Below are 14,816 nucleotides of genomic sequence, written 5' to 3'. Positions count from 1 at the left end.
GACTCATTTGAAAAGTAGAATACAGCGCAGTGCCAAATTGAAACAAATGTCGAATTGTAAGGGGTTTTAAAGCAATCTGAATTGCACCGCGGTTAGGTTATTCGACTCCCCCCAGACTTAGTCTTTTATCCTTCACTAACCGAGTGAAATTCTAGTTTCACGATGGTTTACAGTGGTTTAAAATTCAAGTAATAAAAAAGACACTGTTTTCAACATTCATTATCATTGTATTTTAACCGTCAGAATTAACGGAGATTCTGTTAAATGTTATTTTACAGTTGTGAACACTGATTATACGGTAGTTTGTCATTAAAGAATAAACATATTTCAACCTTCACTATTACAGTTAGTTAATTAACCTTCAAAACTACAGAGATTTTTTACAGTGTGGATACAGGAAGCTTATTGGGATTTCTTCTTTGGATCTGGGCAACATGCCAATCAATACAGATCAAGCAAAAGACCAAGTTTAATCCACCTCAGGACTATACTCTCAGCAACCCCTCACACACGAAAGGGAATTCTGAGCAGCGGACACAAGGAGGGGCCACTTGTTGCCACCCCTGTAAAAGGCACAGTAGGGCCACGAGTACTACACACCGGTTGGCATGCATTACTAGAGGGAAGAGCAGCCACTGAACAGAGGGCCTGGAGTCAGGCTCTGGAGCACACGGCTGAAGGATCTTTGCAAGGCAAGAAGAAACGGAGCGAGTCAGACATTTCACAGTCCACATTTTATTCAAAAACCTGCTCCAGTTACAGTTGGGATGCCCGCATGTGGGGCCTGGCTCTCCACACAGCCGCCAGCACCACAGCACAGAGCACAAGCACCGTGAAGGCAGCCACGGTCAGCACACCATAGCCGAAAGCCTGGGGCACTGTGGAGACGGGAGAGGGACAGGCAGCTCACAAGGGTGCAGACATGAGAGGGCTGAGCGCCAGCAGAGTGTCAAAGCTCCCCTCCTCACCTTCACTGGGAGAAGCCCTCCTGTCCACAGCAGGGAGCTCAGAGGCAGTCAGGATCACTTCCCCACTGGACACCACGGCCATCTCCCTGGAGGCCCTCTGCACCGGGGCAACGGCTCTCCCTGAAGGGACAAGAGCAGCATTACAGAAGCAGCCCCTCCACTGGGGGAGCCTTAGGGAAAGATGCCAGTCCAGCTCACACTGGAACCGAGCCACTCACTCATTCTCTGGTTGCACGGAGTGACACAGCGGTCAGTAGCACTGGGTTGGCACACTGCTGCACTACAGTGGATGAACACCTGGGGGAGCACGAGATGCAGTACAATACAATGCCGCCATGGGGAATGTGGCGTTCCTTGGCCAATAGACCCTTACCTTCGCCTTCAGAGGGAGCTGGGAGCCAGCATCCACAAAAGTGAACATCTGCACGATGAAGCGCTTGTAGTGCGTTGGGTATGGCAGCCCTGAAGAGCCAGCCACAGGAACCAAGGTGGTCTGGTACTGGTCATCTCTGTACGGACACCTGGAAAGAGCACCACACATGGGTCAAGAGGTCTGCCTAAACCACCAACACAAGCTGGCCGGCAAGAGATACAGGGCTCCAGTTACCCAGCAACCAGCAGGCTCCACTGGGGCTGGCCGAGCGGGCTGGGGGTGGAAGTTGCCCAGCAGTCTTCCAGAGTCAGGACAATGTTGGGGTCGGTCCTATTCAGGATGCGAACCTCAACATACACAGGATCCCGCAGGACCTTGGTCACGGGGTAGTCCCCATCACCGTAGTAGGCGTCATACACAGCTTCTACAGGAGGAACGACGGAGAGCTTTAGGAAGCCAGCATGCATTGGAAACCAGTACATAGCATGGCCATGTACAAGGGCTCATCACAGTACCCGTTGCAATCCTGAGCTCCACACTGAGAGGTCCAGGGGCCACGACTGAAGGAGGAGGCGGGGCTGCAGTGTACACTACAGCCTCCACAGGAACAAGCTCACTGCCCGAATACTTGCACAGGAAGGTCAGCCTGGAAGGAGAAGCAGGCAGCCATTGGACCCAGTCGGGTACTGGCACATGGAGACGGCCACTGGGGAGCCCCACTTACTCATAGTAGCTGTCCCTGGTGATGGAGCCATCAGGCCCCTCCTGCACATCACGTTTAGAGGACATCGTGTTCTCGTACACCACATCGCCACCCTCACTCTGGAAGAGGGAAGCAGACCCTCACGTTATACAGCCAAGACAATCAGCACAAGGCGCTGCAATGCTCAGGCCAAAGCTGGGAACCGCTTCCTCACCTTCAGTGTGCTGCCACAGGCACTGACTGGGAACTGGAACAAGGCAAAGCCAGCAGTGGTGCCAACAGGGCTGCAGGGGGCGCCCTGACCCCCCAGCAGGCTGACGGTGTCAAGGCTCAGCGGAGGCCTGGTCACATTCCTGGGTACTACAACCACAAACTGACCATCCGTGGTGCATTGCACAGTCACTGGAGGGAGAGGGGAGAAGATTAGCAAAGCAATGCGCTCAGGAGCCGTTTGTACGAGATTTTGCCCATACCACTCACCCTCATTGCTGTAATAACAGGGCTGTCTTCCCCTCTGATCAAAGCAGCAGTTACTCGCTTCACAGTCGGCTCTACTGATTGCAGGGGCGCCACACGCCATTTTCTCGTTGTCACTAACCGAGCAGTTCTGACCCTGGGCTATAGACACGTCCACCGCAGCCGCCATCAGCAGACAGACAAGACTCCAGACCCGCACGCTCATCCCACACCTCTCCATTGTGCAACTCGGCAACGAAGTGCCGAGAAGCGGCGCTCCGCTCCTTAAATAATCCGGCGCCCTGATTGGCTCAGGGCTGGCCCTGGCGCAGCAGGCTGCACGAGGATTTCAGCCACCCCAGCGGGCCAGTCGGGCTCTTTGGTGGAGCTCTCGCTTTGCTGCCGCACAATCACTGTCAGATGCCACATCACTGTCTGTCGGCAAGCCCGCCGCGCCCCGCTGCGCTCACTTCACTGCCCCGGCTCTCAACGCACAGCTCCCCTACCTACTGAGCACTCATCTCCAAGACTTTCACAGCTTTTTAGAGAGAGTTCCGACTCATCATACGGTCGGTGTGCGACACTCGCAACAGTAGCAGTGAAGATGAATAACTGTATGACATTGTAACACGTCTTCTTCAGAGACAGTGAATGCTGGATTTTGAAAAGAACGGAAATGCAAAAGCACATTGAAATTGAGCATCGAGTTCAACTTTAAACGGACAGTGTGCCTCATCACGTCCTCCTTGTGACTTGGGACGAGAACACGATTTGATGCCCTGATTGCAACGAACCAATTACTTCCAGCGTCACCGAGTGCACTCTGAAAATGTATGGCAAGCAGTTGTGACATTTAATCCATCATTTCTAAAATCAAAAATACAATTGGTGATATCAAGAATGATCTGCTATTTTTGATATCACCAATTGTATTTTGGATTTCATAAACTGTATTTTTGATATCAGAAATTGAATTTTTGATATCAAAAATGCATACTAATTATAGCATCCGGTTCTATTTGTCATATCAAAAATGCATACTAATTATCATACGGTTCTATTTTTCATATCAAAAATGCATACTAATTGACGTCCGGTGATTTGAAACTCAACCCTTTACACTCCGCCCCATTATTTTCAGATCTTCCGCGATCGGAGAAATAAATTGTACGTTTTTCAAAACTATAAAATATACCAGAGACTGGAGAAACTAGAGACCGGGAGCTTTCAAACGATGTCTTACTCGCGTATGTAGAGTCTTCATAGCATGGGCTACAGGCTTGCGAAATCAGCCATGTGTCCTAGTGTACAGGGCTGATTTGCGTATGCCCGAGTGTTTGTTTCTAGCCTGTCAGCCGATTTGCCTTAAAATACGAAAGGTCACAACTTGGTCTTTAATTTGATACAAGATAAAAGCATATGGCACAACGAAGCAAGGGGAAACACGGTAACACTTTACAATAATGGGCATTAATTCCTCATGAATTCCGATAGTACAACACGGGGAAAACACATGAATGCATGATGTAATTCTTGTGAACTCATTTGTAATTCAAGTATGTGAATTCATCATGATGTAAAGACTCTTATTCATATGGAATTCTTTTTTAATCCCCTGGCGAGCGAGTAAGAGGGTATGAATTCATTATGATTCATGATTATTAAGGGTCTTCTTTTCTGCAGTATGTTCCTCATGAATTAATTCGTAATTCAACAAATGGTGTTAATCATGTGTACAAATCGGGACTGGCTATTTGAATAAAAGCAAACAAAATATATGGATTCATCTCAATTTTGAATTTTAAAATATATTTTTCTTGCAATAATCGGCGTTATGCCAAGTTACGTTTTCTCGTAAGGAATCGAGCTTATTTACAAGCTAATCACATGCACTTCATGTTTAAAGACAATTATTTTGAAGTCATGACTTATTCATGTTTTTCTCCTAATGAACACTGCATGATCGAACAACTATAGTCAACTGAAATATGTGGGTATAGCCGCTTCATGCTTTGCTGTAAGGGCATACAATTATTGTTTTTAAATGTTAGCGCATGTATATACGTGTAAATATTGTAGCGATATCTGCTGCGTGTGTTCGCCACCAAAACAACAAATAATCGGACCGAGCCGTGTTTCCTGCAACAGGCTTTATTTTTCAAAACATTGTAATGCAGCTACACCCGTCTCTATCACTTCTGTCCTGTCCTACTTCTGCGGCGGACCGGGCGCCCCTATATATGCCCTCGGCCCGTGACGTCTCCCCCAATCACGGCGCCTAAGTTCCCGCGCTGCGCTGACCCATGAACGCGGAATTCAGTATTTCCCTCTGTCTAACAGTAATAATTACATTGTTCATTGTTTTCTTGTTTTACTCTGTTTTTAAAGTCTGTAAAGCGCTTTGAGCACCATCAAAAAAGCGCTGAATAAATAAAGGTATTATTATTATTGTTATTATTATGATCACTGAATGCCGTGGGACGCGTTGATGACCCAGCGGACCCGTGTGTGACTCGATTCACAGGCACATCGGGGCACCGTTTGTAGTAGTACATCCCAAACAGCATGAAACCCCTATACCTACATATTTTACTATACATTCTTGCCCCTAGACTAAGGACTTTACTATAATGCTCTGCTCATGCAGTGTTCATTACGAGATAACATGAATCAGTCATGACTTTCAAATAATTGGCTGTAAACATGAAGTGCATTAGCTTGTAAATAAGCATGATTCTTTACAAGAAAACGTAACGTGACAGAACCCCGATTATTACAAGCAATAATACATTTTAAACCTCAAAATTGTGATGAATCCATACATTTTGTTTGCTTTTATTCAAATAGCCAGTCTCGATTTGTATTGAATTTGTATTTGTAATGAGTTCATACCCTCTTACTTGCTTGCCAGGGGGTTGTGAAAAACATGAATTCATGTGTGAAGACATATACATACATCTGAGTTCACAAGAATAACATCATGCATTCATGTGTTTTTCCTGTGTTGTACTATCGGAATTCATGAAGAATGAATGCCCATTATTGTAAAGTGTTACCAGAAACACAAACAGGAAAAATGCCAGTAGAGAATGGCTACCGCTGAGATTGTTTATTCAACAGTGAACAGGGCAATGTCAGGCTTTAACAACGAGACGAATGGCCATTCTGAGTGCTCTGAATTATGAACATCTACTTGGGGACTTTTCCGAAGAAGGGGATTAACTATAACACGGAAAGCAGACGAAACCGAATGTTAATTAGTATGCATTTTTGATATCAAAAATACATTTGTTGATATCAACAGTTAGCAGGTTAATTCTTGATATCAACAATTGTATTCTAGATATCAGCAATTATGGGTTAAATGTCACAACGGCTTGCCATAAAAATGTCCCCAATTGAAACAAACGGCAGGTAACTGCTGCTCTTTTGGAGGTCCCGGTAGCGCATTAAAACAGCGGGCTCTCTAACCTTTGTGCCACTTCGCTGGGATTAGAGCTCTGGAGCAGAGATTTGTGGCTTTAATCCCAGGCAGGAGATACAGTTGCTGTACGTTTGCGCAAGGTACAGTACAGATTGCTCCAATAGAAACACAACTGTACAAAGGGGTCAAGATCTGTTAAAACAATGCTATATGTTGTAAGTCATGTAATCATTTAGAATAAGCAGAGACAGGTCACAAAGTGAACTGATTAAAATAGGAATTTATAAAATGTACTATGCTTTGAATTGCTTTGTATTATGTAAATCTGAATTTGTATTGTTTGATGCCTCGTACTGAACTCTATGTTTGCACGTTGTATTGCGCTTATGTTTTGTAAGTCGCCTTGGCTAAGGGCGTCTGCCAATCAATAATAATAATAATTATATACTACTACTACTACTAATAATAATGCAGGACTGGTCATCTGAAAATGGAGATTATAGCAATACAAATCAACAACCCTCTACGGCTATTTAATGTTCATACAATTACAGACAACCCACGAAGAAATTGTCACACACATAAAACAACAAAAAACGCATTCACTTGCTTTGCAAGGTGTACCTTTAAATGTACGGGGGCTGCAACGTATAAAATCCCATTAAGAATCAAGCCTCTGCCACTAAGACTGTAAACCAACCAAATCTCCATCAGTTCCAGCGATCTAATCGCAATATTCAACTTTTGAAATAATTTCCAAATCACAAGTGTGTGAGAGGCTGTGGCGAATGAGTTTTAGGTAGTGCTGTCCGACTCGAGATGCTGCGCACCTGCTAGAAATGTGCGCCTTCATTGGAAATAAGCGGTTTCCGCCGCTGATGTAGGCGTTTCTAGGCGAATGCAAGTCTCTTGTTGTGACGGCCGAATTCATGAACATCTCCATGAATGAGTTTGAGATCCTTATTGATGTGCAGGTGCCTGAGATCAAAGTCATTTTTCTTTCATAGCGGAGCACAAATGTGTTTGGAGTAGTTTTAGCGCACTGAATGCTCGCTCACCTGTTGCTGTCGTGACCGGTATGGTATAGGAACACATTACAAACTAATCACTCTCATCGTAAGTCTGTACAGTTACATTTTCGTCCACGAGAAATCCGGCTATTTCGCGCAGTGCTCCTAACGCTCCTCGGTTAACTCCTGCAGCTCAGAGGAGCGCCTGGCGTACGCGGTCCGAACCCCGAAAAAGTCACTGCTTTTGTTCAAAATACATGTATTCGATTTTTGTATACGCCACCGTCTCCGCAGTCGCTACCAAAATGACAATGTCAGTTTATCTTCATTACGTCATTCTGTTTCGACTAGTTTCAAAGGGTTTGCGGCGTTTCGGCATAGGAGAAAAAGCCCAAGCCGATCTGGGATCACCTCCAGTTGACCCAAAATACAGCAAACGCAAAGGTACACACTCCTAGCTCGGATTCCCGCTCTGTGACGAATGTATACATCTCAAATCAAACCTCAGATTCGATGTAACAGACCCAACACTGCATAGTGGCATCAGATGATCGTTTCTATGGAAAAATATGTAAACGGCCACGGGCATGGCGCACGCATGCACAGGTTTCTCTTCGAGATAATGACGTTAGTTGAACAGGAAGTTAATCCCTCATAGGTTAATTCACATTTGCTTTGAATAGATGAACATGCAAAGCTGCTTTTCGAACAATAATTCGTGATCTACACATCTGATCTAACCGGGTAGCTTCGTGTCGGATGTAAGCGTTTGTAACCCCGTTCTCCTCCTGCAGTTTCTACGATACAGTGTCCTCCGATCAGCTGTAGGCTGCCAGCCCCGTGGCACTGTGGTGCGATGTTCTGAAAGTGGGAATCTTTTTCTGAACACGTGATTTCGAGCCCTCCAGGGCCTAATTTTCGGCATCACTAGCTGTAGGCACAAAAGCTGCAGAGATCCTGGAAAGCAGCAACACGCCAACTGCGAGCTAAAGGACAGTTTTAGACCAGCTGTAGTGGCCATGGATTGCCATCCTGCTGAACTTGGAGAGCAAACAGGAAAGACACAGGGCATGGTCTGTTCTCAGCTTTATTGATCATTCACACAACAGTCAAGCTGTGGGTGAGCTTGCTCTCCTGTACAGCACAGTCCCCAGCACAGCAATGCACACCACAGCCACAGCAGCCACCACACCAGCCAGGAGCACAACCTCAGCAGAGATGCCTGCAAAGAAAGCCCACCCCACTGGTCACTCACTTTAGGTCAAACCCAGACTACAGCAAGAGACCGCAACCTCTGGCTCCAATTTCAATAGGCCCCAGTACCTGCTTCTTTGCGGTCCTCTGCAGTCAGGGGAGACCTCTGGGCATTCGTCTCCACTGGAGGGATGGCATCCTGCGGCTTCTCCAGCACACGCACAAACACTGTGGCATCACCTTCCCATTCTGGAAGGTGGAGAGGCTTGGATCCAGCCACACATACTATACCCCAGTACCACACGCACAACCAGGCAAAGGATCCTTACCCTCCTTGAAAGCCAAGTCCCTCCTGTACCTCCCAAAGTACCTGGATTTAGAGACAGGGCTACAGCTGGAGTCACAGCAGCTACAGACCTGATCGCTCCCATCCACCGAGCTCCAGCTACAATAGGGATACAGCCATCAGGACGGAGACCCGGAGAAGGACACCAAGGGCCTCAAGCACCCTCCTCCCCCTCTACCTGTTGCCCACAGGGTAGCAGGCCTTGTCCAGGTTGTCCACAGCCTGGGAAGCAGCAGTCACCTTCAGGTGGCAGGTCATGTAGATCTGAGCAGAACAGACATTGGCACAGTTAGTGCACCCTGGGAGAGCTGCTTCAATGCCCAAGAAGCCACACAGTTGAGAAAGCAGAGGCCAACCAAGCCAAAGATGCAAAAGCAGTAGTCAAAAGCTCAGAGGCAGAGTGGCTGGGAGACTTACAGAGCTGTTGGCATCATTGTGGAACCTGAAGGCATCAAGCACCATCTGCAGCTTAGTGACGTCCTGAGGTCTTGGCATGAAGTGAGAACTGGAGCCCGTCACCTTGGCATCAATCAGGCAACTGGGGACAGGAGGAAATCCATGATCAGTCCCTGCTCGGAGTCGACACCCAACACCTGCAAGCACCCTGGCCATGCTTAGCTATGGGATCTCACTCACCCATAGTTCCCAATGAAAGTGTAACTGGGAGAAGAGGTCGGGTCAGAGGTCAAGGTGGCCACACAGCTGTCCACAAACAGCCGCAGGGGCACGTGGCTGGCCTGGTTGACGGAGGCTTGGATGTTCAGGACGTCCCCCAGGAAGTACACGTTGGAGGGTCTAGGGGAGCTCCAGTCATCTGCGGAGACGGGGAGCAGCATGAGGCCTCTACAGAGCAGAGCAGCACTCCAGTACACGGGAGGGTTAGAGCTGCATTAGGTTGGCCTCTACCAGTCATGAGCTGCAGGGAGAAGTCCAGGAGATCCTCCGCAGACTTGGTGGAGGTGTATGGGACCCAGGTTGGCTGCAGGGCATCGCTGCTCACATTGTGGAGCCTATGGAGCAGACAGCAATTACACACCGATCCTACAGCAGCTAGGCTGAAGCAGTACTGCAGCAGAGTCCTCACCGGAGGTAGTGACACTCGATGTGGACAACAGCAGGGTCGGTTCTCACGATGCCAGTGTTGGCAATCGGGGACGGGTGGTAGTTTAGGGAGAAGCTGTAAACCAGCTCGTCTTCGGTCATCTACAAGTGAAAGGCACAACGGTTAAGCTCAGGATGGTTTAACCCATTCACCGTGCGAGTCTACAGCCGTATTCTCCCCCCTCCCCTACTTACCGACAGGGCGCTGCCACAGCCCTGCAGCTCCGACTGGAAGACCAGGACCGTGTCGTTCTGCCCACTGAGCGCACAGCCTCCCAGCTGGATATCCGCAGCCTGGATCAGCTCGCCGGTACCGAACAGGTCTCTCTCCACCGACACCTGGATCGCGCTGTCCCCGCACTGTGCCCACACGACGGGGGAGACTTGCTGCTTGAACAGAGAAGAATCCACTCGCACAACGGCCTTGGCTCTGGCGGGAGGCTTGGCTCTGGCTGCAGGCTTGGCTCTCGCCCACTTAGAAACTCTGCCGGCGTCGCAGAGCCCAGCGAACACACACAGCACTAGCAGCCCACACCAAGAAGCCCTCGTACGTAGCATTGTGGCGAAAATACAAGAACAGCTCACAGATTCGCGATGCTTACCCAGCCCACACCGCCTCCTTTTATACACTGAGATGATCCCGCTCAGCGTGTCTCTCTGAGGAGACAGCGCGACATTTTCACGTGGAATTCGGCGACAAGTGGGGCTGCAACAGCAGCGGCGCGGATCCAGCGCGGATCCCAGTGCGTCCCGTCCTGCACAGGTGCAGCGAGTAGTGACGACGGAACCGATTTTGCCGCTGTGTGAGCGTGTTTCGTGCTGTCCCGACTTCATTTTTTAGGCTACAGAGAGCAGATGAGCAACACTCAATTCAATGCTGTTGGTACCACTACCAGTACTCCAGCTAATGATTATAATAGTAGCCTGTGAGTTCGTAGAACTAGGACCCTGCCACCTGCTTTCCTCCCCGCGATAGGTGGCCGTGTCGTCTTTTTAAATAATCCCTTATTGATGAATAATCTCACGATTCCACGCGAATCATGTCAATTAGTCAAGTTATCAACAGAATACCAGGTGCTGTATTGAATTTTGCAATACACCTCGAAGCATGTCATTTCATGCCTTTACTAGGGAACTGGGATTATCCGAGACAAACGCAGTCTCATTATTACAATTCAATGACAGTGTGCACAAGGATTTCTCAACACTGTGCCAGGGATGTAATTCACGGGTTGCAGATTGCCGTATCTGTGACACAGTCACTTGACTTCATTTTGTATTTGATATGTTTTCTTCAACATTCGTTTGCACCTTTTTATTTCACTAACTTAACATTCTTTAATTACTTTGAATTTGGCTCGATTGAACTTGGGAAATGGGTTGTCAACAGCGTTCATGGCGGTTTTAATTGAATTATCCATAGAGCTCGTGATTGGTGGAAAATACAACTTCATTACAATACAATTCATTGTAATGTACAATACAATTCATCATTTTACAATCTGCTCAAAACAATATTTCAAGAAATAGAAAATATATAGGCGTTGCTGATTGCTCTTTGCGGTTTAGTCCCTTATTGATGAATAATCTCACGATTCCACACGAATCATGTCAATTCATCAGTCGGACACGTTGAATATTGCGGCAGCAACTGTACACAATTATTGAAAGGGGGCATGCATCGCGTTTTGACCTCATATTCATTACGATTGGTCAGAATGTGTCATTACGTCATTTCAGTGTTTCATTTTACGAGTTGCTAGAATTCTGTACCTTCTCTCCGGAACATATAACATGTGTGTTCATCCCATTGCTGGCTTTCTCTTCAGCCTACGGTTTACACCTTCACAACCGTGACTACATTTACAATATTTAATGGTTCATAAATATATTCGTCATGAAAGTAAATGAAATTAGTTTAAGAATTCATGTATTAGCAGGCGTTATCCATGGCGATGTAGACGTATAACCTATAAGCTATACAAAAGCTCAAATATGATCACTTCAGACCCAACCGGAGTAACTGCAATACTATTCAATAACTTCAGAAAGACGGAGTCAGTAGAAGAGCAAATACGGGTTCAAGTCACCTACGGGGCAGAACAAATTGGAACAAATAATGTGACCGTTACATCAGCGTCCGATACCACTGTCTCAAGTATTGTAGATACAAGGCAGTTTAAGTGCAGGATTATACAGCAGGTATAAAAAGAACACATCGCATATTGTAGATCACGGACTCATTTGAAAAGTAGAATACAGCGCAGTGCCAAATTGAAACAAATGTCGAATTGTAAGGGGTTTTAAAGCAATCTGAATTGCACCGCGGTTAGGTTATTCGACTCCCCCCAGACTTACAGTCTTTTATCCTTCACTAACCGAGTGAAATTCTAGTTTCACGATGGTTTACAGTGGTTTAAAATTCAAGTAATAAAAAAGACACTGTTTTCAACATTCATTATCATTGTATTTTAACCGTCAGAATTAACGGAGATTCTGTTAAATGTTATTTTACAGTTGTGAACACTGATTATACGGTAGTTTGTCATTAAAGAATAAACATATTTCAACCTTCACTATTACAGTTAGTTAATTAACCTTCAAAACTACAGAGATTTTTTACAGTGTGGATACAGGAAGCTTATTGGGATTTCTTCTTTGGATCTGGGCAACATGCCAATCAATACAGATCAAGCAAAAGACCAAGTTTAATCCACCTCAGGACTATACTCTCAGCAACCCCTCACACACGAAAGGGAATTCTGAGCAGCGGACACAAGGAGGGGCCACTTGTTGCCACCCCTGTAAAAGGCACAGTAGGGCCACGAATACTACTCACCGGTTGGCGTGCATTACTAGAGGGAAGAGCAGCCACTGAACAGAGGGCCTGGAGTCAGGCTCTGGAGCACACGGCTGAAGGATCTTTGCAAGGCAAGAAGAAACGGAGCGAGTCAGACATTTCACAGTCCACATTTTATTCAAAAACCTGCTCCAGTTACAGTTGGGATGCCCGCATGTGGGGCCTGGCTCTCCACACAGCCGCCAGCACCACAGCACAGAGCACAAGCACCGTGAAGGCAGCCACGGTCAGCACACCATAGCCGAAAGCCTGGGGCACTGTGGAGACGGGAGAGGGACAGGCAGCTCACAAGGGTGCAGACATGAGAGGGCTGAGCGCCAGCAGAGTGTCAAAGCTCCCCTCCTCACCTTCACTGGGAGAAGCCCTCCTGTCCACAGCAGGGAGCTCAGAGGCAGTCAGGATCACTTCCCCACTGGACACCACGGCCATCTCCCTGGAGGCCCTCTGCACCGGGGCAACAGCTCTCCCTGAAGGGACAAGAGCAGCATTACAGAAGCAGCCCCTCCACTGGGGGAGCCTTAGGGAAAGATGCCAGTCCAGCTCACACTGGAACCGAGCCACTCACTCATTCTCTGGTTGCACGGAGTGACACAGCGGTCAGTAGCACTGGGTTGGCACACTGCTGCACTACAGTGGATGAACACCTGGGGGAGCACGAGATGCAGTACAATACAATGCCGCCATGGGGAATGTGGCGTTCCTTGGCCAATAGACCCTTACCTTCGCCTTCAGAGGGAGCTGGGAGCCAGCATCCACAAAAGTGAACATCTGCACGATGAAGCGCTTGTAGTGCGTTGGGTATGGCAGCCCTGAAGAGCCAGCCACAGGAACCAAGGTGGTCTGGTACTGGTCATCTCTGTACGGACACCTGGAAAGAGCACCACACATGGGTCAAGAGGTCTGCCTAAACCACCAACACAAGCTGGCCGGCAAGAGATACAGGGCTCCAGTTACCCAGCAACCAGCAGGCTCCACTGGGGCTGGCCGAGCGGGCTGGGGGTGGAAGTTGCCCAGCAGTCTTCCAGAGTCAGGACAATGTTGGGGTCGGTCCTATTCAGGATGCGAACCTCAACATACACAGGATCCCGCAGGACCTTGGTCACGGGGTAGTCCCCATCACCGTAGTAGGCGTCATACACAGCTTCTACAGGAGGAACGACGGAGAGCTTTAGGAAGCCAGCATGCATTGGAAACCAGTACATAGCATGGCCATGTACAAGGGCTCATCACAGTACCCGTTGCAATCCTGAGCTCCACACTGAGAGGTCCAGGGGCCACGACTGAAGGAGGAGGCGGGGCTGCAGTGTACACTACAGCCTCCACAGGAACAAGCTCACTGCCCGAATACTTGCACAGGAAGGTCAGCCTGGAAGGAGAAGCAGGCAGCCATTGGACCCAGTCGGGTACTGGCACATGGAGACGGCCACTGGGGAGCCCCACTTACTCATAGTAGCTGTCCCTGGTGATGGAGCCATCAGGCCCCTCCTGCACATCACGTTTAGAGGACATCGTGTTCTCGTACACCACATCGCCACCCTCACTCTGGAAGAGGGAAGCAGACCCTCACGTTATACAGCCAAGACAATCAGCACAAGGCGCTGCAATGCTCAGGCCAAAGCTGGGAACCGCTTCCTCACCTTCAGTGTGCTGCCACAGGCACTGACTGGGAACTGGAACAAGGCAAAGCCAGCAGTGGTGCCAACAGGGCTGCAGGGGGCGCCCTGACCCCCCAGCAGGCTGACGGTGTCAAGGCTCAGCGGAGGCCTGGTCACATTCCTGGGTACTACAACCACAAACTGACCATCCGTGGTGCATTGCACAGTCACTGGAGGGAGAGGGGAGAAGATTAGCAAAGCAATGCGCTCAGGAGCCGTTTGTACGAGATTTTGCCCATACCACTCACCCTCATTGCTGTAATAACAGGGCTGTCTTCCCCTCTGATCAAAGCAGCAGTTACTCGCTTCACAGTCGGCTCTACTGATTGCAGGGGCGCCACACGCCATTTTCTCGTTGTCACTAACCGAGCAGTTCTGACCCTGGGCTATAGACACGTCCACCGCAGCCGCCATCAGCAGACAGACAAGACTCCAGACCCGCACGCTCATCCCAGACCTGTCCATTGTGCAACTCGGCAACGAAGTGCCGAGAAGCGGCGCTCCGCTCCTTAAATAATCCGGCGCCCTGATTGGCTCAGGGCTGGCCCTGGCGCAGCAGGCTGCACGAGGATTTCAGCCACCCCAGCGGGCCAGTCGGGCTCTTTGGTGGAGCTCTCGCTTTGCTGCCGCACAATCACTGTCAGATGCCACATCACTGTCTGTCGGCAAGCCCGCCGCGCCCCGCTGCGCTCACTTCACTGCCCCGGCTCTCAACGCACAGCTCCC

General features: G+C 48.6%; 2 protein-coding genes across 2 annotated transcripts; both read right to left on the bottom strand.

Moving 5' to 3' along the window:
* Positions 1–715: 715 nt before the first annotated feature.
* LOC136719394 (zona pellucida sperm-binding protein 4-like) lies at positions 716–2,741 on the bottom strand. The gene is made up of 8 exons (XM_066697316.1): positions 2,579–2,741; positions 2,259–2,446; positions 2,118–2,163; positions 1,857–2,060; positions 1,576–1,765; positions 1,342–1,489; positions 1,187–1,265; positions 716–1,088 (listed from the first exon to the last, which is right to left on the bottom strand). The coding sequence occupies exons 1-8, from the start codon at positions 2,739–2,741 to the stop codon at positions 907–909; spliced, it is 1,200 nt and encodes a 399-aa protein (XP_066553413.1). The 3' UTR covers positions 716–906.
* A 9,788-nt stretch (positions 2,742–12,529) lies between these two features.
* Positions 12,530–14,555, bottom strand: LOC136719393 (zona pellucida sperm-binding protein 4-like). Its single transcript, XM_066697315.1, has 8 exons — positions 14,393–14,555; positions 14,073–14,260; positions 13,932–13,977; positions 13,671–13,874; positions 13,390–13,579; positions 13,156–13,303; positions 13,001–13,079; positions 12,530–12,902 (listed from the first exon to the last, which is right to left on the bottom strand). The coding sequence occupies exons 1-8, from the start codon at positions 14,553–14,555 to the stop codon at positions 12,721–12,723; spliced, it is 1,200 nt and encodes a 399-aa protein (XP_066553412.1). The 3' UTR covers positions 12,530–12,720.
* Between the last annotated feature and the right edge of the window lie 261 nt (positions 14,556–14,816).

The sequence above is a fragment of the Amia ocellicauda genome, chromosome 23 (assembly GCF_036373705.1).
Source record: "Amia ocellicauda isolate fAmiCal2 chromosome 23, fAmiCal2.hap1, whole genome shotgun sequence".
Lineage (NCBI taxonomy): Eukaryota > Metazoa > Chordata > Actinopteri > Amiiformes > Amiidae > Amia > Amia ocellicauda.
The sequence above is the reverse complement of the archived record's forward strand: the minus strand, read 5'-3'. Positions and strand labels throughout refer to the sequence as shown.

Excerpts from the sequence above, each read along its gene's own strand:
- LOC136719393 (XM_066697315.1), bottom strand. The coding sequence starts at position 14,555 with ATGGACAGGTCTGGGATGAGCGTGCGGGTCTGGAGTCTTGTCTGTCTG. Across the intron at positions 13,875-13,931 it reads GAACACGATGTCCTCTAAAC|TGGGGCTCCCCAGTGGCCGT; the intron begins GTGATGTGCAGG and ends ACTATGAGTAAG. Across the intron at positions 12,903-13,000 it reads TCCGTGCAACCAGAGAATGA|GGAGAGCTGTTGCCCCGGTG; the intron begins GTGAGTGGCTCG and ends TTGTCCCTTCAG.
- LOC136719394 (XM_066697316.1), bottom strand. The coding sequence starts at position 2,741 with ATGGAGAGGTGTGGGATGAGCGTGCGGGTCTGGAGTCTTGTCTGTCTG. Across the intron at positions 1,766-1,856 it reads GGAGCTCAGGATTGCAACGG|AAGCTGTGTATGACGCCTAC; the intron begins GTACTGTGATGA and ends TTCCTCCTGTAG. Across the intron at positions 1,089-1,186 it reads TCCGTGCAACCAGAGAATGA|GGAGAGCCGTTGCCCCGGTG; the intron begins GTGAGTGGCTCG and ends TTGTCCCTTCAG.